This window comes from Protobothrops mucrosquamatus, unplaced genomic scaffold (genome assembly GCF_001527695.2).
Source record: "Protobothrops mucrosquamatus isolate PMUCROS unplaced genomic scaffold, P.Mucros_1.0 scaffold2808, whole genome shotgun sequence".
In the NCBI taxonomy this organism is placed as follows: Eukaryota; Metazoa; Chordata; class Lepidosauria; order Squamata; family Viperidae; genus Protobothrops; species Protobothrops mucrosquamatus.
The window spans coordinates 69,537-95,424 of NW_015388843.1; the positions used below are offsets into that span (position 1 = coordinate 69,537).

At 35.0% G+C, this 25,888-nt stretch overlaps 1 protein-coding gene across 1 annotated transcript in view; it reads left to right on the top strand.

Moving 5' to 3' along the window:
* The window catches only part of SEL1L (SEL1L adaptor subunit of ERAD E3 ubiquitin ligase), a 41,468-nt gene extending 21,644 nt beyond the window's left edge, over nucleotides 1-19,824 (top strand). Inside the window, exons 11-21 of the mRNA XM_015825803.1 lie at nucleotides 1,633-1,689; nucleotides 2,983-3,051; nucleotides 5,446-5,523; nucleotides 6,434-6,496; nucleotides 8,559-8,646; nucleotides 9,513-9,661; nucleotides 10,409-10,574; nucleotides 13,099-13,173; nucleotides 13,612-13,784; nucleotides 14,269-14,397; nucleotides 15,756-19,824. Of these exons, the coding sequence (XP_015681289.1) occupies nucleotides 1,633-1,689; nucleotides 2,983-3,051; nucleotides 5,446-5,523; nucleotides 6,434-6,496; nucleotides 8,559-8,646; nucleotides 9,513-9,661; nucleotides 10,409-10,574; nucleotides 13,099-13,173; nucleotides 13,612-13,784; nucleotides 14,269-14,397; nucleotides 15,756-15,959 (1,251 nt within the window). The 3' untranslated portion in view covers nucleotides 15,960-19,824. The remainder of the gene's footprint in view (nucleotides 1-1,632; nucleotides 1,690-2,982; nucleotides 3,052-5,445; nucleotides 5,524-6,433; nucleotides 6,497-8,558; nucleotides 8,647-9,512; nucleotides 9,662-10,408; nucleotides 10,575-13,098; nucleotides 13,174-13,611; nucleotides 13,785-14,268; nucleotides 14,398-15,755) is intronic.
* The last annotated feature ends 6,064 nt before the right edge of the window (nucleotides 19,825-25,888 follow it).

The window sequence follows — 25,888 nt, forward strand, 5'->3', positions numbered from 1 at the left end:
CAGGGCGGCTTACAGCAAGTTAAAAAACAGACAAACCATACAAAATACTAAGTTTAAAATACAATTAAAATGAAATATTGATTTTTTTTGCCGTTTCTTTTTAAAATTATGTTAAAAACCAAATTAAAATCAAATTAAAATCAAATTAAAATATCCCTTAGGCCAGTCCCGCTAGCTGGAATAGCCATGTCTTGAGGGCTGGTGATGAGATATTGAAGAATAACAACATGAACTTTTTTTCCCAAGGTTGTGTCATTTTGATGGACTATTTGCCACATTTGTTGGAAATGGTGAAGAGTTTATCAGGAGGCAAGTTAGGGAATACTCAACTACAGTATACTCTTTAGGTATAACATTTTTTAAAGGAGCTTTTTTAAAGAACACAAGTTCCTCCAGTGTTTTAAAAAGGCAGCTTGGTTGGTTGTAGAGCATATTTTCAAAACATGATGAAGTCAGATTTTATGTAAAGCTGGGAAAAATTTTGCCTTTTCTTTCTACAAAATGCTATGAGTATTTCCATGCGTCATTTCGATTTAGTTTGCACTAAAACTTAGTACAATGAGCTGTGGTTGCATGGCATTATTTTACGTAAGTGTCAGGGCCCACTTCAAAACCTCATCCTAAGAAAGCAGAACTCATGGAAGCAGTTTCTTCCAAAAGGAACTTTTATTAGGAGAAGCTGGTAGCAGGCGTAATAGACAGGATCTGAGGGTTTCCCACTCAGATCAATAGGTTAAAAGAGTCCCAAGCAAACCCCGTCCCAGTAGTTCATCCAGTCAGTTCAAATGGGCCAATCCCCAGGTGTTAAGTCAGTTGTGGGAAAGAGCTGATAGTAAGCTAGCAAAGGCATGATTTCCAAATCAATACTTCAGAACATTGTAATGAGCAATACCTTACAAAACAACCCTCATGATAACAGCCATGATTTGGTATAGCTCATCATTGCCCATCCTTTATTGTTTTGGATTGTTACAAAGAACTTGTGTAAATCAATGTTACTCAGCAGAAAACTGGATGTTTGGGATAAATGTAAGGAAAATCTTTTTTTTCCTGATTAGTTTTCAGTATGCAGGGAGTAATTTCATGTGGGGGCATGACTGTGCTGCCCTTTGGATCTAAGCGGAAAATACGCTTCATTACCTTGGAAGATCATGTAGTTCTCTTTGGCAACTTAAGGCAGATGTATCTTTTCTCCAAATCATGTGGCTGCCTGCCATAGTTAGGTACAGTTCAGGAAAAAAAGATGCATTTGGTAACAAGTGCCTCATGAGCAATCTGATGTGTTCTAAAGCACTCTTTTCTCTTAGAAACTACACAGCCCAATTAACAATCTGAAGAGATAGAGCCTGGGCTGATATGTATTTATTACATTTATTCACCACCTGACCATATCAAAGCCTTGTCTCCATTATTTTTTACAAAACCTTGCATGGAGCGTTTGTAGGTATCTCATCAATTCTGAGATGAAATTACTATTTTTTTTAATTGCAGCAGGGCAGTTTTTCTTTAAAATATTTCCTTCACTTGGTTTGGAGGTTGTCCCTTTATTGTGTGTGCATTCTAATATTCTTTTTCTTCAGTGTACACTTTCTTGATAGGAAATTAAATAATATGTTTCAACTACTATTTCAGGTAGGGCTTGGACAATTGCACCTGCATGGAGGAAGAGGAGTAGAGCAAAACCATCAGGTATCTGTAGGGCAATACATAAGATGTTGGTACATTTAAGATGTAAAATGAAACTGGAATTGAAAAGCTTTATATTTATTGCAAGAGCTGTCTTCTTAGCATAACATAGAGATCTAGGAGGTATTTCAGTGTTGGGTGGTCACTGCACAAGGAGCCAAATTCCAGTTTGTCTTGTATTACATAGTTCCTACCTGACATTGGTCTGCATGCAAGCTCACAAATACATCCCATTTTGCCTGTTGCAACTTGTTCCGCATGGATTTATGTTGAAAAGTTTATGTAGAAAGATAGAAGACATTGTTCACTTGTTTGAATAAGCAGCAAATGTTATTAATAATGCAATAATCAAGATGACCAATGTATGTAAGTGAAGAATGTTTAATTCAAGTTTGGTATTAAATAAGAAGGCGTAGACTAAACAAATTATACATTAAAGAAAGCAATGTTTCTCAATCTTGGGAACATTAAGATACATGCACCTTAAATCCCAGAATTCTGGAAGTTGAAGACTACATGTCTTAAAGTTGTCAGGGTTGAGAAACACTGCTGGAATGATGCAATCAGAATCACAGTAATGCAATTAAAATAAACAAAGGTATTTTAAAAATATAATATAGTTCTAAGATGATAATTTTAAGTATATTGTTTAACATAATCCCATTAAATTTATTTACTATATACTTATTATAATGAGTAAAGTAATAGAACAAACAACTTTTTGTCAGCTTTCTTTTCCTTGCAGTGCTAGGGTACCAATAGGAACTGCTTATATTGAAAAACATTTAAAAATAATGCCTCCTTAAAATAGAATAACTCCTTCTTGTTTCTCCACATCCTTTATTCTCATGTGTGGACCAGGCCTCTTACTCAGCTAAACTGATACCAAGAGTTCATAAGATCATGATGTAAAAAGGTGTAATAGTCATAATAAGTATTTATGTACCCTTTAGCTAATTAAAAGGAAATTTTCTCAAATTCTCAAATCATGGTTTTGATGGACCAAAAATTGTGCATTGAAGATGCCGTCCTGTGGCTACTTGGAATTAAGCACTATTTATCACAGTGGGATTGCTTTCAAATAAACAAGGATATGTATAGGCCATCAAACAAATGATACTGCCTTAGTATTCAAAAAATGAAATAATTGTTGAATTTGCATATTTTAGTATCACATTCAGTTATATAAAACTAGTATATTTGCTCATATAATGCAGATTTTTAAACAAACATGAAGGCCAAATGTTGTATTAAAAATTGTCACATATTTATATTTCTACTCTTTTTCTCCTCCAGAGAGCTTTTGAATACTTCAACCAAGCAGCTAATGCTGGCAACTCACATGCAATGGCATTTTTGGGGAAGGTAAGACACACCACCTTTGAGCTGTGTATTTGGAAATTACTTTTTGATTACTACTTCAATCAGAGGATTTATACTGTAAAAAATAAAACATAGCTAAATGTCAGTGTGATTGTCTATTTAAATGTTTCTCTAAAAAGCAGTATCTGACATAACTTCAACAGAGAATGAACAAGACCCAAACCTTCCTAGGCCAGTTTAGGGAATAGCTTTAGCTGCCATAAACACTTTTCTATTACTGATACTTCACATAAAATCTAAATAAACCAAACTAAAATAATTATAAGATAGAAAAATGTGGGTTAGACAGCATCACCACCAGATGGATTCGTAGCTGGCTGACCGGACGTACTCAGCGTGTGGTCCTCAATGGAACCGCATCTACATGGAGGGAAGTGGGGTGCCTCAGGACTCTGTTCTGGGCCCAGTGCTCTTCAACATCTTCATCAACGATTTGGACGAGGGGATAGATGGGGAACTCATCAAATTTGCAGACGACACCAAGCTGGCAGGAATAACCAACACTCCAGAAGACAGGCTTAGGATACAGGAGGATCTGGACAGACTTGAACATTGGGCACTATCTAACAAAATGAAATTCAAAGATGAAAAAAGTAAGGTTCTACATTTAGGCAAGAAAAACCAAATGTACAGGTATAGTATAGGGGGTACCTTGCTCAATAGTAGTAACTGAGAGAGACATTTTTTATCAAGTAGGATCCATTCTATGACTGCCTTGGTCCACCTGCCATCAGTTCTTCTTGCTATGTGACCAGCCCATTCCCATTTCAATTCTTTTACTATCTTGATGATATTGTATACTTTCGTTTGTTCTCTAATCCATGTGCAGCTCTTTCGATCTTGTCTTGTAATGCCAAACATGTATCTTTTCATGGCTCTTTGCGCCACTCGTAGCTTTTGTATCGATTGTGAGATTAGTGTCCATGTTTCACTGGTATATGTTAGAGCAGGTAGCACACACTGATCGAAAACTTTTCGGGCATAGGAGGAGGTTCTTGAAAATTATGCTTAGCTTACCAAATGCCTGCCAACCACATTTAACACGCCATTCTATTTCCTTTATTGTATCACCTTCCGTTGAGATCCATTAGTCAAGGTGTATGTAGTGTCTACTACATCTAGTTTTTCTCCAGATATAATTTTTTTTCTTTCTTTGGTGAATTTATTTCTTGACAACAATATAGAAATATTTCACAATTCTGGGATTTCTTTTCAATGCTTCTATGAATTGCCTGCAGCCCCTTATGTTTCCTCATAGTCTCCTTTCCAAGTATCAATTAGGTCTGCCTCTGCTCAGTGTCATGGTTTCAAGATTAGTGAGGTTATCTAAACCGATTAAGGTGTTCAAACCACTAAATGAGTTATTTCCCACAGAGAGCAAGACTAACGTTTCTCAAACAACCATCACTGCTAAGCTTACTTTCCTTTAATGACTCTGATACACTTATTTTTATTCACATTTTTTTAGACTCTAAAATAATTCAGAGAATTACTTCATTTAGAAAAAGACTACTAATTTAGACATAGGAGTCAATTTTATAGTGTTATTATGATAGAAACCTTCAACCTTGGAAGGTTTATAACACATCTTCAGATTTTACTGGTCTGTCAGATAAGTCACACTTTGTAAATTTTATTAATTAGACAATTTTCCTGGAGAAAATCTGACAGAATGCCTTCCTCCTTAGTATTTTCATCCACTAAGCAAGAATTGTGATTTACTTAGGACATCTTATTATTGGAGACTTTCTCATACTAAACTGAAAGAGGAATATTGCACATTTTTTTGTAGAATTCTGTTAGTTTGATGAAACAGGTGTTCCAAACTACAAGTGCTGGCTGACCTTTAAGAACTGCAAGAAAGTGTCCACAGATATAGAGATGCACTCTAGTTTGTAAGGCACAGGTTGGAAGGAGATTTTTCTCCCTTCCCTTTCTTTTTTAATGGATCTTCACACTTGTTTCTTCCTCTGTCACAAAATAAAAATTAGACAAGCAAAACCAATCCTAGAGGCAAATCTGGATCATGCAAGTCTTGCTTCCAGAATGAGGGAGGAATATATGTCCATTTTTGGATGTTCTATTAGATCAAGTCAAAAGGAACCTTGACAGAAAGGACAATAGGCTGTTCTTTCTCTCAAAGGAAGAATCTTTCTTCTAAGATTCTGTTACGATACATGCATTGATCAACTAAAACAAAATTTTACAAAATTGTTTTACATTTAAGCAACTTTAATGATATTATGGCTTTCAGTAATGTTGGTATAATTCAAAGAAAAGTTCTGCATTAAGTGGGCCAGATATTATGCCAAAGATTAAATATTTTTTTCTAAAATTAGACTCTTAATAACTTTTAATTACATTTTGTTTTTATAGATGTATTCAGAAGGAAGTGATATTGTACCTCAAAGCAATGAAACAGCCCTTCAGTACTTTAAGAAAGCTGCTGACATGGTACGTTGCTGAAATCTTGGTTACAAAAACTCATATATATATACAACCATATCTCTGGAAGCCAATCATTTTGAAAGGAAGTGTTTTTCACACAACAAATACATATTTATTTGTTTTTGAGGGAAATTGTTGTTTCTGATATATTCAGAAAATCCAAATAAAAATTCATTTTTCAAAAATCACATATGTATTCTCCATTTATGATACTCCACATTTATTACTAAACTAGTTAAGTGGTTTTAAGCAATATGACTATTGCTCATATTTATAAGACATATGTGACATGTGATAGTATCTGTCATTTGTCCCATACAATAAAATTCATATGTGCAAGTCTGATTATTTTCTTCAAGTGCTTTATGTCCAATTTGTCCTGACATACTACTTTAATGAGAGTTTTAATACTGCACATTTGGTATAAAGATAGGCTAAGACTGGGCATTATGACAATTTAGTAATTATGTGAACAAAATGGAAAATGTTTGTCTTCAGCTCAGGGTAAAACTGCCCTATTGGTTCAGTATCTTGCATATTCTATGTTTTATACGGAACAAAACTCAAAACATTTCATAAGTTCAACCATAGGAAGCTTGGAACAGGTCCTTTGATGCCTCATTTTTCACCTCAAGGCCACAAAAATAGATAATCAATGCTAATTATAATCTATAAAAATTGTCCAAAGGGATAGTTTTGAACACTTCTAAATTTCCCACTGCAAATAATATAATTGGCATGCCTGGGGAAGGGTTGCCAGCCTAATAAATACTTGCTAAAATAAAACATAGGAAGCATGATAGTTTTGTTTTGAACTTAAAAACTTCTTTTCAGGATTGGAATATTTATTTCCCAACCTGTCTTTTTACAAGTTACTAGTTTTGAGTTAGATTTTAATCATATTCTTGTATTTCAGGGCAATCCAGTAGGACAGAGTGGTCTGGGAATGGCTTATTTATATGGAAGAGGTGTTCCAGTGGTAAGTCTCCTTAGGAAAATGGCAGTAACAACTCTATTAAAAAGAGAAGGTTGTTTTTGCAATATTAGAATCATATTGTTTATATAGCCCTTTGTATTGCACTTAAATGGATATAAAGGAAAGTATCATTTGAAATGGAAATTAGAAAAAATATACTTTTAAGTGGTGGAAATGTTCAGATAAACAGTTCCAAGTATTTTTCAAAGATCCTGGAGAACTGGGGAACTACCAGAGGACTGGAAAAGAGCTGATGTAGTTCCCATCTTCAAAAAAGGAAAAAAAAAATTGATCCAGGAAACTACAGACCTATCAGCCTGACCTCAATATCTGGGAAGATTCTGGGAAAGCCAATCAAGCAACGAAACAGTGAACACCTAGAGGCAAACTCATAGCCAAAAGTCAACATGGGTTTGTCAAAAACAAATCATGCCAGACAAATCTTACTGCATTCTTTGACAAAGGGACAAAATTAGTGGACCAGAAGAATGCTGTGGATATAATTTACTTGGACTTCAATAAGGCATTTGATAAAGTAGACCAGCGGCCACCAACCTTTTGGACACCAGGAACTGGTTCCATAGGAGAGGTTTTCCGCAGACTGGAGGGGGCATGGTTTCATCTGCTTCTTGTATACTGTGGATGGGGCTTCACTTTTTTGCACGGCCCAGTTACTGGCATGCCGCGGCCCAGTGCTGGTTCATGGACCCCTGAAGTAGACCACAACCTACTTGATAAGACAGAAAAATGTTGGTTAGACAGCATCACCACCAGATGGATTTGTAACTGGCTGACCAACCACACTCAACATGTAGTTCTCAATGGAACTGCATCTATATGGAGGAAAGTAGGCAGTGAGGTACCCCAAGGCTCTCTTTTAGGCTCAGTAATCATCAATGATTTGGATGAGGGGATAGATGGAGAATTCACTGAATTTCCAGATGACACTAAGCTGGCAGGAATAGCCAACACTCCAGAAGATAAGCTTAAGATACAGAAGGATTTCAACAGGCTTGAACAGTGGGCGCTATCTATCAAAATGAAGTACAATGGTGAAAAAAGTAAAGTTCTACATTTAGGCAAGAAAAACCAAATGCACAGGTATAGTAGGTAGTACCTGGCTCAATAAGGGATCTTGGAGTCCTAGTGGACAGTCACTTAAATATGAGCCAGCAATGTGCTGCAGCTGCCAAAAAAGCCAACACAGTTCTAGGTTGCATTAATAGGTAAAATCAAGATCATGTGAAGTGTTAATACCACTTTATAATGCCTTGGTAAGACCACACTTAGAATACTGCATCGAGTTTTGGTCACCACGAGACCAAAGAGATTCTAGAAAGTGCAGAGAAGAGCAACAAAGATGATTAGGAGACTGGAGGCTAAAACATACAGTATAAAGAACAGTTGCTGGAATTAGGTATGCCTAATTTAATGAAATGAAAGACTAGGGGTGACATGATAGCAGTGTTCCAATATCTCAGGGGTTGCCACAAAGAAGAGGGAGTCAAGCTATTCTCCAAAGCACCTGAAGGCAGGACAAGAAGCAATGGATAGAAACTAATCAAGAAGAGAAGCAATCTAGAACTAAGGAGAAATTTCCTGACAAAACAATTAATCAGTGGAACAAATTGCCTCCAGAAGTTGTGCATACTCCAACACTGGAAGTTTTTAAGAAGAGATTGGACAGCCATTTGTCTGAAATAGTATAGGGTTTCCTGCCTGATCAGGGAGTTGGATTAGAAGACTTCCAACGTCCCTTCCAACTCTGTTATTCTGTACATATAAGAGGTAGCAGAGAAGAAATGCATCCAAGAACATTTTGGATGTTTGAGGGTGGCAGAGTTGGCAGAATAAACAACAGGATCAAATGAAAGTGTAACAAAAAGGAAGCTATGGAATGCTTAAGTCCTCAGACAGATTCATATTTTACTCATTATCACTTAGAAGCAATATATGTATTCATATTAAAACATAATAAAAGAGATTTAGGATTGTACTGAAGATTTTTTAGTGCACTTTAGTGTAGAACCCTGCCTGATCCTCCATCTTCTGTGTCCCCCTTTAGAACTATGAGCTGGCCCTGAAGTATTTCCAGAAGGCAGCAGAGCAAGGATGGGTCGATGGACAGCTTCAACTGGGCTCCATGTACTATAGTAAGAGAACTTTCTGATATTCAGAATTTACATTTTGGAACTGATATCTCATTTTTTATAGGAAGATGTTGGAAGTAATTGAATAATCGAGACTTTGGTTTTCTTTTTTAGGAATGAAACATTTGTAATTTTCACCTCATAAAAATAGGCCATAAATTAGATTATTAACTTTTAAAGCATGTCATTTTAAAAAGTGTCATTGTTGAATCAGTTTCTTTTTGCCTGCATATTATTGATCTTTTAATATGTATCCTTGCCAAAATAATTTTAAATAATAGACCAGAGTGTATCTCTGTTTCATAGCCAGAAAAATAAATATAATAGTGTATGTTTGGTTGGGGGTTATTATGTATTATTTTATTTCTGAATTGTCTAATAATTGAAACTCTTTGGGCAGATTATGGTTAATAAAGATATTAAAAAGAATAAAACTCATTCATACTTAGCACAGGAAAGTTATTATAAAGCTAATGGAAGCCACAATTCATATTTTCATAGAATGAAATTGACATGTTGTTTTATTTAGTGACCTAAAGTCTTTCTTTCCCGCTTTTGATTATATTGATCCAGGAAGTGGATCAAGACACTGAGCTCTTTTAATTGGGCTGTATGTTAGGACAACAAATATAATGTGTCAAGCAGAAAGCAAGATTTCAGGTTTGCACCAAACTTGTTAACTCTAAATTTTAGGAAACTGAATGGTTCGTAAGTTCATTTAGAATTATGTATTTTAATTTCACAATTCAGACTGAACTGGTGAATCTTGTTGTCAACTAAGTGAAATAGTAACGTTGATCAAATTTAGAGAGTGTACAGATCAAAGAACATCAATTCAATTATTCCTGCTAATTCTTTTCTATTTGTAGATGGCATTGGAGTCAAAAAAGACTATAAGCAAGCCTATAAATATTTTAATCTGGCTTCTCAAGGGGGCCACATTTTGGCCTTCTATAATTTAGCACAGATGCATGCTACTGGCACTGGAGTAATGCGGTCCTGTCATACTGCTGTTGAGGTAAGTATTAGTTGTTTTCCTAAATGCAGGGACAATGAGCAGACAGTGTTGCACTTGTTTTAATGAAGTTCTGATGCTGTATTAAGGTGGGTCATCTTTGGGGGCATATAAATACAGCGGCAATGAACTATTTCAAATAATTTAGTATTGCAATGGAAATACTTTAATTGGAATATATTCAAATAAATGCAGGGCTTGACTTTCTATAAATATGAAGAATACAGTTTGCTGTTTAAAGAGTGAAGTCATCTATCTGGATAACAAAAGGCTTAAATTTCAGCCTGCTTATTAACATGAACTATTCCAGGTTAAGTATTTTTTTTCTTTAAAGTTTTGCATAAAGTAAGATGAATTCTAAGAGAAATTCAAACAACAGAATTAGCTTGCTAAAACAGCAGTATCTACTGATGAAATGTATTCACTCTTTTTCCCTATATGCACCAAAATCTGGACCTTTGGTGGCTTCTCAAGAATGAAATTGTGAGCTTGGTGGGGAAAGGTTCAATGCTAAAACATTTAATGTAATCTAGAAACATTAAAAATAGGATTTGTTGGGAGTTTGTGCTGTTCACTGAGTTCTTAAACATGTTTGATAATCTTTTTACCTAATGCTTGATTGCTCTTACTCATTCTTCATCACTGTTGAATATTTGTGCAGATAATGAACAAGATAATTGTTTCTGCAACGAGAATATATTTCTAAATAGACAATACAGAAATTAAAATTACCTTTTTTTTCCCCTGTAGCTATTTAAGAATGTGTGTGAACGGGGCCGTTGGTCTGAGAGACTTATGACTGCTTACAACAGCTATAAAGATGGCAATACGAATTCTGCAGTTGTTCAGTATCTCCTTTTGGCAGAACAAGGCTATGAGGTTGCACAAAGCAATGCTGCCTTCATTCTTGATCAAAGTAAGGATTAAATAGTTCCTTATATTGCTGGTCTAGTACAATGCAGTGGTAATTTTTAGCATCCAATTCTTACTTTTGCTTAGCTGCTTTTGCCTATGCACAAATGCATGTGATATATCAATTTAATATTCATATGAATTATGAATGAAGCATAAATCCACACAAAAGTCGTAATCCCATAAAAAAATTAAAAATTCAAAAGCATTCTGAAATTAGTATTCTAGAACTCTAAACAGTTTACTGAAATATTTCTTTTTTTCCCTTTGATTGTTTAATTATCAGACTCAAGTGAAAAATTCTATTTAAATGCCATTTCAAAATGAAAGCATTCATCTTATTTCCTTTACATATATATATAATATATATAAAGGAAATAAGTTCTGTTATATTTTAATAATAATGAATAATATGAATGTGTAGACTTAACTAATTAAAAGATAATCAAGAATTAGTTCAGTTACTCATACTCCTTTCCAGTACTAAATAATTGGATAGTTGAAAATATATAAAATAAACAGATGATGTTTAATATTGCCAACAGAAAGCAAACTCTGCTGAACTGATTCAGCCAACATAACTTTTCTGCTTATCCCCTTTATAATAGATTTCATTCAAAACACATTAAGCTATCAATTAACATACATATATTTTGGAGTTCATCTCCTCTGTTCTTTGCTTATCAGTATTTACCATCCTATGTGCCGCAAAAATTAATAGTTATGTTTGCAGATAGGCTATTAGCAGTGCTGACATTTAGTGCTATAAACTCTTTTATATCAAATTGAAGTAGCCTAGATAACTTTATCTTTGCAAAAAAATTGACTGTTTAGCCAGTTGTCTAATTTTGTAGGTTTCTATTGCATCAGCTTCTAATTCTTTCTATCCCATTCAGTTTATGAAAGCTAATCTCATAAACTGAAATCTCATTATATTACTTCAGTGGATATATGAAGTATTTGTGTGACTTATATGAATGAGGCAATGTTAATATAAATTAAACTCAGACAACAAGGGCCCAAACAGTTCATAAAAGACTCCAAGCATTTCTGCATTTCTTCACTAGACTGGAAAAAAGGGATAATCCTTAAATCCAGTGTGTAGTTCAGATGTGCCTCAAACATTATTTTCTGGATTGCATTTGGTTTTTGTATACATTTGACAAAATGTTTGCTTAAAATTCAGGTTGCACACCTTTTTGTCAAGCTGAAAGTTGTATTTCACCATTAAATGGCAGCTGAGACGTCAGGATAAAGTCAGAAACCAAATTTGGTTTCATTTATTTTCTTTACTACTTAATTAGAATTACATAACCTTACCAAGATAATTCTCCAGTCACATATTCAATAATTTTCCCTTCCACAGTGTGTTTTTTTAAAATATACAACAACTTCTGGAAGTTTTTGTTTGCTCCATCCAAGATTTAGGTTTATGCACCTTGGACATATTATTTTTATTTTATGCTTTTAGCCTTTTTTCATAATAAAATACGATCATGATGAATCTTTTGTCCAGGCATCTGAGACAACTAGTGAGCTCTAACTTTACTGGGCTTTAACTTTGCAGAATCCAGTAATCACCATGACTCCTCAGCTGATTAACATGCTTGCAAACAAGGATACTGATTACGTGTTGAAATAATTGGGGGGGGGTCATTTTTTTCATTTTTTTAGTTAATTTATGCTAAATTAACAAAAGCAGTGGCATATAAAGAAAACTTATATAAAATATTTTACAGATGGCATTTAACACCAGTGAAATTAGCAAAAATGTTTAAAAAATACTTCAAACAAGTGTTGGAAATGCAAACAAAAACCAGGTACTTATTACCATATCTGGTGGACATGCCCTAAAGCTAAAAGATTTTGGTCAAAAATACACTTATGGTTGGAGAAAATGACTAAGAAACAAATAGACTTTAAGCCAGAATTATTTTTGTTAGGAATAATAGGAGCAAATTATGAGAAAGACTGTATATATATTTAATTTTACATGTACTAACTGCAGCAAGAATTGTATTTGCCCAATATTGGAAAAATGAAAATTTACCAACTGAAGAATAATGAATTAAGAAAATTTTAGAGTGTGCAGAATTGGATAGATTGACTTTAAAGATAAAAGAGAAAGAAGATTCAGTGTATTTTAGAACATAGGATAATTTTTATCAATGGCTAGAAAAGCAAGTTAGAGAGAAAGGAATGTGATATGTAACTTTGAATATATACTAGTAAGAAGAAGACTATTGAGCAATTAATTAACATATTGTTTATGACATCATGCTGTTTGCTAAATATTAAGAATGTTATTTTAAAAAATCCTAACCCCAACCCCACACTATTCCTAATCCTATAAAAACTTATATATATATAAATAAAAATTAATAATTCGGGTTCAAGTTCCGTTCATCTTTGTTTTTGTGTTGCTCATTGGAAGAACAACAAAATGGGTAACATGGTTAATACTAAATGACAAGAAAAGAAATGACTTGGGTCTTTACTGTCTCACCCTTTTCCCCCCAACACTATAGAAGAAGCCAGCTTAATAGAAGAGAATGAAACCTATCCAAGAGCCTTATTACACTGGAACAGAGCAGCCTCACAAGGTCAGTCATTTCAGAATTTAGTCCAGTTTCCTAGCAGTAATCTCAAGAACTGAGCTGTTGTGGATGGTTTTTGATCATACTAAGGAGTTGTAGCAGTACTTGTTTAATAGCTGAAAGCAGATCTTGATAATAATGTACCATATGTTTTAATAGAAAACTGAATCTAAATATATTTTATAGATTTGGGGAATCAGATGTTGCTTCTGCATCCATATTCTTGTTGTATTAGTTGCCATAGTCAGTTTGAAGTGAAAACATCATTTTTGAAGTAATTTAACCTAGAAATCACATTCTAAATAATAGGAATAAGGGCAGATACAGATTGTGTCTGCAGTACAAGTCTGTTCTCTCCACATTAATTGCAATATCTTGAAAGGAATGCAAAAATCTAAACAATATTACTCACAAGTTCTTTCATAGATTTTATTTTCTTGATAGGTTACACTGTTGCTAGACTAAAACTTGGCGATTATCATTTCTATGGTTTTGGCACCGAAGTTGATTATGAAACTGCATTTATTCATTATCGCCTGGCAACAGAGCAACAGCACAGTGCCCAAGCCATGTTCAACCTAGGATACATGCATGAAAAAGGACTTGGGATTAAGCAGGTAAGCAAGTGCATAGTTATTCCCATAGTTTTGCAGTATCCCAAATATATGTTTCAAAAGACTGTCACAATCTTCTGCCTTTAAATAAGCGAGAAATAAACATGTGGCTTTCAACCTAGCTGCAGAAGATTCTGTAAGTGATCATTTCAGACTTTGACCAAAATAATCAAATTATTGTACTATTCTCGGAGTAGAGATTATTTGGATTGATAAAATCATTTTAGTGTGATGCATAATCATAGTGACAGTCAAAAGCACAAGGTATAACTATTTAAAACCATAATTTCTAAAGTTCTTGTTAACTTTTTATTATTCTGTCATAAGCATTACTAAAGAACAATATTAAATTTTATCCCATTAACTCATGGGATAAGTAATTCTTGTGAGTTACGTACACCAAAGGAAGAAAGGAGAATCTCTGTACAATATTCATATGATCTGGTTAGCTCTGTTTTTGCAAATTCGTGTTTTATATATGTTATAGGATATTCACCTTGCAAAACGCTTCTATGATATGGCAGCTGATGCTAGTCCTGATGCTCAGGTTCCTGTCTTCCTTGCACTTTGCAAGTTAGGAATTATTTATGCCTTCCAGTATGTACGAGAAACCAATGTAAGTAATGATAAAGAAAATGGTGTTATTTATGTAATCTATATAATAATAATAATAATAATAATAATTTAATTTATATACCGCCCTTCTCCCGTAGGACTCAGGGCGGTGCACAGCATATTAAAACAAATACAAATACAAAATAGAAATATAAACCCCTATAAAACCAAATTAAAAACCAAATATTAGAGCTGTATTTCCTATTAAAATTATTCTTAAAATCATCCCTAAGTAAAATNTTGGCTGAGAAAATATTTTGAATTTTATTTCCATTCCATTTCTATGGAAATATCTTTATATTTTTTGACAGATATAATGCTTATGATTTTAGTTCAGTTCAGTTTATCCAGAATTTCAAGGACCAATTGTAAGTACCACTTGTTTAGCACTGTTGTGCCTTCAAATAGTTGTTGAACAAATGGTCCTTAATTAAGGACTGCTTGTATTGCACAAGCAGTACTATCCTTGTGAGGAACTTTTCCAATATCCAAATATGTTATTCCAAGTATTGCAAAAATGGTCTAGCCTCAGACGTACTCATTCCAACTTGTGCTTCAGATTAGGTCCTCTGAAAACTATTACTTGAGAAGGAAGTTGTTCTTAGCTGAGACTTTTCACGCCATCAAAGCACAGAGTATGAAAATTGCATCTAGTCCAGTATTCTTCCCAAAGGGATTCAGGAAGTCTGTGAGCATGAAAAGAGAAGCCCTTTCCTGCTATTAAGCCTTAGCAATTAATATTTAACAAAATAGCATGAGATATTTTAGCCTGTCCACAGACGAAAACAAGTGTTTTATTTGTTTTAGGCACAAGTGGCTTGGGTGAAATTGGGAAAAAGCCAAGGATACTGACAGCCAGAGAGAGGGAAATTAAAGAAAAGTGTAATATGCCATTGTAGGAGCCCATTTTTATCATCAGAAGCATCAGCACGAAGGCCAGTCCATCAGCCATGGTGGCAGTTGAAGGGAACGTTTGAGAGACACTGAGAAAGCTAGGGATATGCTGCTCTGGCAGCTGCTCTGTAGAGAAAAGAGGAGGCCATGTGCACAAGCCTCACCTCCTTAAGATTTTGTTTCATCCCAAATCTGGAATAATCAAAGCATTCTGGACATCAGTTGCAGCTAACTGACTGATCAAACTCATTTATTGGATTTGTTCTTAGTTGAAACTAAATGTTTTCCTACATCAAAACATACCAGGACTGGATTATTTCTTCTGCACTGTTACTATCCATCAAACGTAGTAGTCTTGCCATTTAGAAAGATGCTGAAACTATGGAGAATTTCATACACATTATGGTTACACTATTGAGAATTAATTGTCTCTCCCCCACCCACCCCCGGTGTGTTTCTGTTTAGGTCAAGGAAATATTTTCGCACCTGGACATGGACCAACTCTTGGGCCCTGAGTGGGACCTTTACCTCATGACCATCATTGCTTTGCTTTTGGGCACAGTAATAGCTTACAGGCAGAGGCAGCATCAAGGAGTCCCAAGGCCTGCGGGTCCACGACCAGTGGTACCTCCTCAAGAACCTGCTCCAGAACAGCAGCCACCCCAATAGTAACAGCTGGAGATTCAATGAAGTGAACTGGAATTTCTAGCTAAGACTCTTCTTGTGATCTTATGACAACAGATCAAATAGTTACATACACACCAGATTCAAAAAAGTGTTGAATTGAGAAAGCAGTTTAGAATTATGCCTTTTTTCAGGGATTTTTTGAGATGGAGTGGAATGTTATTTCTGTGCCAATGGAATAACAAAATAGATTTTGTGAAAAAGAAGTCTGCTACTTCAAAAGTGATGCCTACTATATTTAGTTCATTCGGTGCCCTTTTAAACTGTCCTTTGATTGTTCAAAAAGAAATATATTATGAAGTTTAATATGAGAACATCAGACCTTGTGCTCTTTTAAGTAAAAGGCTGTAGTCTTTTCCAAATATGTTTGTGATTGTGATAAACTGGACTTTATTTTATGGTTCTCCCAATTATTTTGAAACGAACATAAACCTCTGTAGTGGTATCAGCCATGAGGGTCTGGATGCTTTACCTTAGAATTACCAGTCATAAACAGATATATATTCATGGGCTACTCTTTCTAGAGGTTAGGTTTAAAATGCAAACTACACTTGTGCAATGACTATTTAAATAAGATGAAACCTCCATATTTTGTTTAGCATTCAGACTTGCTTGAATTATGCACATTCAAGAATCTTTCTGATATATCTTTTCCCAAGTGTACGTGGCAGCTTGTTTAGTCTTCCTTTTTATTGTTTCACAAGTATGCCAAGATTTATCCAAGAAATGGGCTGAAAAAAGGACCAGTGTTAATCAACCTCAGAAGACCTCTTTATTTCAGTAGGGTTTTTTTGAAGTATTTTCTCATTGGATATCATTGGTATGCTTTTCAGTCCATCATAATATATTCTTATGATTCAGACTTATTTGGGGTTAAAGATTGTGCAATTAAGTGTTATTAATATAACTGCTATCTACATATCTCTTTAAAATATGCACTCTGATGTTATGCTGCACATGGCTTTTGGAGAAGTAGTCAGTGAATATACATATGATAGACTATCCTAACAGTGTTGTTTTATAACAACCTCACAATTATGAGCTATACCAGCTATGCCAGATTTGGGTAGAATGCATGTAATTTTTAAACTTTTGCAAAATGAGAGTAGAACGCATGGCCAGGATTGAAACATCAACATTTTCAAAACAGTGAGATGAGTTATATGAGATGCAGTAGAAAATCTATTCCCAAATTTCCTTTGCAATGTCATGTTATTGCTGTAATATTAATTTATGAAGATTTTATGTACTGTACTAGGAGGAAAAAACAACAAATTTTGGCTAAAGACCCAATTTAAAAAAATAGTCTGCTACTTTTGCAAATGTAGATGGTTCTAATGCATCGTTATATAATCTTGAGTACTCTTGAAAGAAATATAATTAAATGCTGTTCTCTGGAAACTAAACCTTATTAAGTGCATTTAAGAAATATGCAACTTCTGTATATATCAGTGGGCATGACAGGAACAACAAAAGTCCCCTTATAATGAAAGTGGAGAGAGAGAAATTGAGTTTGTATGACTCTAAAATACAAGGATATTTTTGAACAGGATTGCTTATATCTACAGGAAGCTGTTTTAACAGCAAGGCATATGTTTTAGCAGCAGTATTACTGAGGCAGGTAATTATGTAGAGCTCTCCTTCCACTTGTACACACTGGATAAGATGAAATTTTTTTTGCAATGAATACAAGATGTCAAAAACACAAAAAGGAAACAATAATTAAAATCTGTTCAGGTATTTGGGCTGCCGTTTTTTTAAATAATTTGTGGAAAACTTAGCTATTTCAGAAAAAAAAACTTTCCTCAAAAAACCTTGCCTCTTCTCCAATAAAAGTTGCAAATGGAAAAATGTTCCAAGTCATTAATTTGAATAATGGTCTGCCCTTATGTGTATTGTGTACAAACTTTTATGTGATGAGCTCCAGAAATTTATATTAACATAAATAAAATCCAAATTATTATATTGAAACTATTTTTTTCTGAAATATAAGGAGTAATTTTTCAAAACGATTAAAACATTTCCAATGACTTTTCCCTCTGACATTACTTTTAATTACTATGGTGAGCTATTATTTCTGCTTCCTAATTACAGGCATGTAATGATGGATTCTATATGCTTAAACTTCACTTAAAGTAATATCCTGTATCTAGCACTTGAATGAAAATACAAAATTGCAACATTTTACACCTTTTTGACTTTCTGCTTTCAAAAGTCAGGATAAGCAATACTTACGGTTCCTGTTTTTAGTGTTGCCTCATCTTTATAAAAATATTGATTTAAGTTTTATATGCTTTTGAAAAGCATGAAGCTAACTCAGGGATTTAAGAATTAATAGATCTTCTAGGTTATCTGCCTAAACAATTGTATCTTTGATCATTCTGACCTATTCTAAATTGAACTTTTACCATTTATATTTAATTAAAATGAATACTACCAGAATAGAAGTACTTCAATTCTGTTGATGCTACAGAAAAGACTTTAATTTTTAAATTTTAATATGCAGAAGAGTTTAGTAAGCAACCCACTTACTTTCTGAAAGAGGGTGAATTAAACTTAATCTAAATAGGCTAGTTGATGGTAATCAAATTTCTGAATACAAATTGTTATAATTGAAAGGCATTCTTCTAAACTTACTGAATTTAAAGACTGTTTCTATAAAAACAAAATGTCTATAGCAGGCCAAGTAGGATTAGAACATAAAGTTGGTTTATTACAGGCATTAAAGTTCTGTTTAAACTTAGTAATTTTACTTACCCAACCTTTTTTTAAAAACAAAACCTTATTTTACCAAATGTGGAAAATATCAAAAGAATGTTTTGGGGAATATAATTATATACTGTTTGAATATTATAGTTCAGATTGTTAGCTGCATTAACATGCTATGCATATGTATGCAAAAATTTATTCTGTGTAGATCAAACTGTTCTGAGGATTTAGTCAAGAGTATTTGAAATTATGGCAAACATTTTACCACATTGGTCAGGCTGTTAGGATCTGCATTCTTCCTCTGTATATCATAATGCATCTTAATCTAGAATCTGTAATGTGACTGTACATGAGGATGAAAATTGATCTTTGAGAATGTATTCCAGTGTATTAATTCTGTTCCTTAATAGTGGTAAGAGATCTGAGAGCCACGTTTTTCTGCATTTTAAGAAACCAAATGTACTGCACTCCAACTAAAGGTAGCCATCACTGTTAGATCCAATCGCTGAACCTAAGGTTTCAAGCAGGTGCAAGCACTTGCACATGCAACACTATTATAGTAAAGCCTTGGATCCCCAAGCCACAGATTCATGGTATAAATGGTTCAATTGATAAGAGTGGAAACCTTGGTGCATTTGTATGAACACAAGGCTTTATTGCAAATTAATATTGATAGAAACATGCTGCAAGTCCTGGCTGTCTGAAGCTGGACTTGGGCCAAAACACTCTGCTTGCTATTTGTAAAGATCCCCACATGTCAGGCCCTTCCAGCCTTTTAATATTTTAAACAGCACAATAAACTCATTTTTTTTCAAAGAATTGGTATGATTTGAGTGAGTGCATTTGCAGAGAGGAAATAAATCTGTGTGTCTGACTTGGATTGGCATACATTGGCAAAAGGATAAGTCGCTAAGTGTGTATAAGGGGTTTTGTAAATTTTCTTTTGTATTTAAGATGATGCAGTATAAAGGCTTGAAAAGTGTAATATAGCTGTAAACAAAATCTGTTAATAGAGAAATGTACAGATTCATTTTGTATTATATCTTGTTAAATAAAGATGCCACTTTGATGATTGGCCTGTAATGAATGCTGTAAGAAAACTTGTGTTGCCTTTTATTAAAGATATTTTTGATAAAACAGTGATTCATATTGTTAAACTTTACATTCCCATCTTTCAAATTCAATAATGATTTGTAATCAACTGTTCATTGAGTTCTAAAATGTACACGCCATCATGTATGCCAATAATGGTTCATAAGGTAATTGCTATGAATTATGTATTTATGTATTTCATACTCATGAATGTGTTGGAAGAACAAGCAACGTTCTTATATGTATATCATTTGTGGTGATATTTTGTATTGCGTGCAATATACATTAATATACATTAATAAGCCTAGACAAAATAAAGCTATGTCTGTAAGAACAGTTTCCAGCATAAGAATGGGCATTAAAACATCCCACTGCCTTCTGGCAGCATATGTCTGTGGGCATTCACAGCCCTTGGGGGTGTACGCTCTGTTTAGCAGTCACCATGGGAACAAAATTCTTTGTACAATACTAATCTTCCCATTCCCTCTCTAAAGAACATAAGGATTTCTCTACAGTACAGCCTTCCTGATAACTTTTAACATCACTTTACTACAAAGTTTTGTTATACCCAAAAGAGTTTACATGGGAAAAAAAATAACAGGATTTGAGAAACAATGCAGATTTGTAACACCACCGGATTGAAATGGGCGAACCATAATGTATCTTTCTGCAAATAAGGCCAGACCTCAATCCTTTCAGGCAAGCTGTTTTCTGTTGGCCTCTAATCTCCTATTAGATGGTTGTAAGAGCAACCACTCTAATGCATACTATAATGAAAGACTCAGTGTGCTTAGGGAAATTGCCATGACAGTAGAACAAGCCCCTAACCTGATTTTTAGGGACAAATTTAAGTCAGATGCCTGCTTGTTGCAATGAACAGCACTGCCAGTCAATCACTACATGAGGTAAAAATAGAAATTAGATCATTGTATGTCAATAGACTTAAGGTTCACTAAAATAACAACCATCCCAATCTACTTCCAATTTGTTTTGAAACATTTTTTAAAAAATAATAAATTACTTATTTCAATAGTATTAACATTACAATCTAGCACTTGTGTTACAAAATAGACAATATTAACTATTAAACTATATACCCTTAGTGCCACTAAAATAGAGAGCTACAAAGCTGTTTATTTTGCATTGCTCAACTTTTCTAGCATCTCTACTTTCTTCTTATTGCTTTACATACAGAATATGCTAGATGTGAGTTATTTAGCTTCATTTTTGTTCTGTTTCTTGGTCTGACTTATTGTTAGTTTATATTCATGACATTTAGTAATTTTTTGGAACTGCATTTTTAAAAGTGATTTGAGATCTGTAATATTTTAAAAGGAAATTGCAATATAGTGCAGATATTTTGCATTTACTTTGAAAGAGAATTAAGAACTAGTTTAAACGTCTTCCAATAAAATAATTAGAATATAATATTTTTGCCTAGATTGTGCTATATATATTTTTAAATGATGAATTAAGTTGATTATTTTTGCCTGAGAAAAAATACACAGAATGGAAAATGATAAAATGAGATAATGTTGAAAAGAATGAAATAATATGATCTAATTCTATAACTCCTTTCTCTTACTTTTCGTTGTTTTATTGAAGGTTGTCTACTGAAGTTCATACAAATTGTTCAATCTGTAAGAAAAAAAAACAAAACACTCCCAAAGCAGTAGGAATGAACTTGTACATTTGAGGGGAAATTGTTTAAATCCAGACTCCTACCCTCCAGCATGAACAACCCAAACAGATTATTGACTCACATTCAAGCTGTTTTTAGCCAGACAGAATCTTTATGTAAACATGGAGCAGGTACACTTCAGTGTCAAAGCTGAGAAACTCAAAGAGTTTGTTGACTCAAAAGAGCAAGAGGAAAAGAAATATATAGGTGGGTTTTTGCATTCTGCATTAACTTCGAGTATTGGGGTTGCACAGTTGAGTTTCTGAAAAAACAGACTGATAACTATGCCTGGCCTGTATTCGGACTGCATGATATTGAAAATGTATATAACTACTTATAAAGTATTGTTATACAGAAAAGATATATTTTCAACCCATGGTTTTTTATTTATTTGTTTGCCCTTTTGTTCAATATATATGGCTGCTCTTCTCAGTAAGTATATCGAAGTGGTTGGGTTGTTTATTTTTATTTATTTATTTTGCAGGACATAGACTAAACCTGTTGGCTTCATCATTATTTTGCCCCTTCATATTAGAAGAGCAATACTAAACTCTGTTTCAGATTTTCATCAAATTTAGGTAATATAATTTGATATACTGAAATAGTATGTGAAATTGATAGATGACTGGATAAAGCCTGTCCAAATAATAATAATAATAATAATAATAATGATGATGATGATGATGATGATGATGATGATGATGATGATGATGTTGGAAGGGACCTTGGAGGTCATCTAGTCCAACCCCCTGCTCAGGCAGGAAACCCTATACCATTTCGGACAAATGGCTGTCCAGTCTCTTCTTAAAAACTTCCAATGTTGGAGCATTCACTGCTTCTGGAGGCAGGTTGTTCCACTGATTAATTGTTCTAACTGTCAGGAAGTTTCTCCTTAGTTCTAGGTTGCTTCTCTCCTTGATTAGTTTCCATCCGTTGCTTCTTGTCCTGCCTTCAGAACCTTTCTTAACTAGAAGACAATATCCTCAACTCCATCTTAAAAGCACTGAATATATTGCTGTAGATGGTAGACTTTAATTAAAAATTGGGCAGCACTGTTTTAGATTTTTTTTCTTTATTCCAATATTTATTATTCTTATAAGTAGGTCAAGATGGTGAACATGCATGATACTCCCTCCTCCAATTTTCCCCACAACCCTGAGGGGTGAATTGGGCTGAGGGAGAGTGAATGACCCAAAGTCATCCAACTGGCTTTCATGCCTAAGGCAGGACTAGAACTCAGACTACTGGTTTCTAGCTTTAACCACTAGACCAAACTAGCTCAAATTTTGTTCCTCCTCAGCAGATATCATTTGTTGGTTTACTCATACAATTTATATGGCAACCAATCTCGTTGCAGTGACTGTGTGTGCGTGTGTGTATTACTTTATTAAATTTCTACGAAAGGTAAAAGAAAAAAATAAGGAAAAGTCCAAGAAATGAAGAAAAAAAATAATAAAAAAGTACTTTCAACTTTCTTCAATACAGTTACAAAAATAAAATACAAAAAGCTTTTGATCTAAAATTCAGTAGCATACAGTATTTCTATAATCCTAAAGACATGACCGCCGTGATGCTACAATGTTCATGTGAAAACCAGTCACAAGTCATTTTTTACAATTTCTACTATGTACTATAGTAGTTTGCTGCAGTTAAAACTATCATTCTCTTTCTAGTCCAGTAAGACTAGATTCCGTGTCTCTCCCTCCCTCCCTCTCCCCCAACTTACAGGGCAGCTTACAAAAAATTAAAACAAGATTTCTTACAAGTAACAAATACACTGAGCTGATGCTCTCTGATATAATTTACATAAAATTCCTAGTCACATGGGCTGCTTTATGGTTATTGGAACAGAAGATAATCTTGTATTTCAGTGACTGCATTTGTACATATAAGCCATAAATCATTTTTTACTTGCTACAAGTGGCTAGTTCCATGCAACGTACTTTGTCAAAATCAAACAAACTACATTGTGGCTTAGGGCGATGTGTGAGAATATAAATGATAATACTCTGTGATTATAGAATATCGTGAAATCCATGCCAAAAGGAAACACGCTGCTCTGGACCAAGGTGAGTGAAATCCAGGAAGACTATTATAATAAAAAGTAAGGTCTCTTTGTCAATTTTTCCTTGAAATCAGCAAGTTTCCATTTGGACTGGCCTCCGGAAAATCCAAAAACATCATTTAAATGTATCTTTCAGAGACACATTGATCGTTCAGTTCTGCCTGTTGTCCTTTTGTGCAGGAGGGAGGGACGAATAACTGCTTAATTTGACGCGCTCTTCTTGATGCAACATTTGCAGCATGGGGAAAAGATAGCTAACACGGGTTTAGAATGATGGTACTAAATTATTACACAGTTGTATATTTGTGCGACGGATTAAAACCAGGGCATCCACGTTCCACTACTCCAGCAACCCAAGGGAGGGGACACTCCGCCGCCCATGCGTATTTTGCCACGCCCACAATCCTTTTCAAACCAATCCCAGCTCGCTTTGGCTCTCCTCCGGCCGGTTCAGGAGAGGGCCCAATAGAGAGGCTCGGGCTCTTTTCTCAAAAAGGAGGAGGAGAGAAGCGGAGCTGCTCTCCTACTTCGAGGGGCTGCCGGCTGTTGCTTAGCTTTCCTGCCGCTGTTGGGAGATTCAGTGTCACTTCAGTGTTACTTTCCTCGGCGCGATCCAATCTCTCCCCTTCTGTGCCTGGAGCGAGCGAGGGAGTCAAACTGCAGGGAGTTTCGCAGGTAATCTGTCTTTTCCCTCTCCGCCCTTCTTCGAGCAGGTGGCGGATGCCCGGCCAGTCGTAGCCAGAGTCCTCCCGGTTCCCTCTTCCTTTCTGCTCCGCATCCCTGATGCAGTGTAAGAGAGGAGACGTATTTCTTTGAGGCGAAATACGTCTACGGCCATGTTCCCTTTTCTCAATTCCTGAAATTGATCAAAGGGAACGGGCGTGCTTGGAAGAATGCATTGCTCGGCGGCGGGCTGAACAAAGACCAGACAGTACGGTAGCCGCTTCACCCCTTCTTCCCTTTCGGTAGCTTGGCTCGCCTTAGTTTAGGTTGAAAGAAGGGTTATCGGAGTTAGTGTGTAGCTCGCCTCGTCTCTCTTTCAAATCTCTGTTAAAATATAATTTCGGCGGCGGACATGGGGAAGTCGGAGAGTGGCCGCTTACCCTCCCCCACCAAAGGCGAGATTAGCACTTTTGTGTATAGCTTGGATGAGTGGGTGAGGAGTGAGTTGTGGTTAACTGGTGGCTTGAGGCACGGTTCATAGCCTGGGGATGTGCCACCCGAATGTTCCTGTTGTACAATGCAATCCACTGCCAGACTCCTGATGGGAGTTACTATTAAGGAAATGAGCACAGCCTTAACTGCATCCTGTTGCTTTGCATCCTGCCACGTTCAAGCATTCCTTCTTAGGATCTTTACCTGGGCAGTTCAAGCACCTGCTTAAAGGAGAAATGATTGTTTCCATCATATGTCCCAGCCACCTGCCAAAGTGCTGCCAGAGGGACTGCTCCACCAATCAAAACCCAGTCTGCAGCTTTTGCAGGAATAGGAGAGTTACAACTGAAGGGGATGTTACTTGGATTTCCTCCCTGTGAAAGGTTATGACTGCAAATTAAAGCCTCTTCTAAAAGAATGCACTCACAATAACCCCAGGGGAATGGGTGTAGAAGCTTTCAACATATGCAAATTCTCACAATATGTCTTGCTTGCTATTCTCCTGCTTTGAATGCATCAATTACTCTTATACTTAATGAATCCAGTTAAATCTACTTGTATATTAATATTTTAGATGGCATTCTCAAGGATAGAAAACTGAAAAGACAATTTATAACTTGTCTTGGTTTGTTTGATGGAATTTAGTAATGGGCATAGAAAAAAAGCAGTAGTAAAAATAGAATGTAATATATGTGGGAGTGGTAAAACTGTTGTTTCCTAGATTAATTTAGGGGTGTTATTTAGCACAAAAGGGGGGGGGATATTTTAGATTTTTCTACCTGAAGCAAAGCAATAAGTGTCACCCAATTCTGGACCCCAAATCAAGATGCATAGATTCAAAAACCAGTCTTGACATTTTCTCATTGGGGCAGAAAAATCCATCTGCAATTCTCCCTCTCCCTGGTAGTAAAAATATAACATCAGCACTGAGGTATCCAGTAATTAGCAAATGGTATGCATTCATATTATCTAAAATTAGCAACCTCTTACCTAATGGTAACACTAGCCAGGACCCTCAGTTTTTGTTAATGGGGGAAAGGACCTAATGTCACTAGGAAGGATGAGAGATTATGTATACCTCAGGTGTAAAAACATCTTGGAGCACTCCTCATCTTAAACTTTTATTATATAATGTGCACATATATCCCTTTCTTAAAAAAAAAAAAATAAACCCAGATCTTAGAGAACTAGAAGCCATCCTGAAAGAAAGGA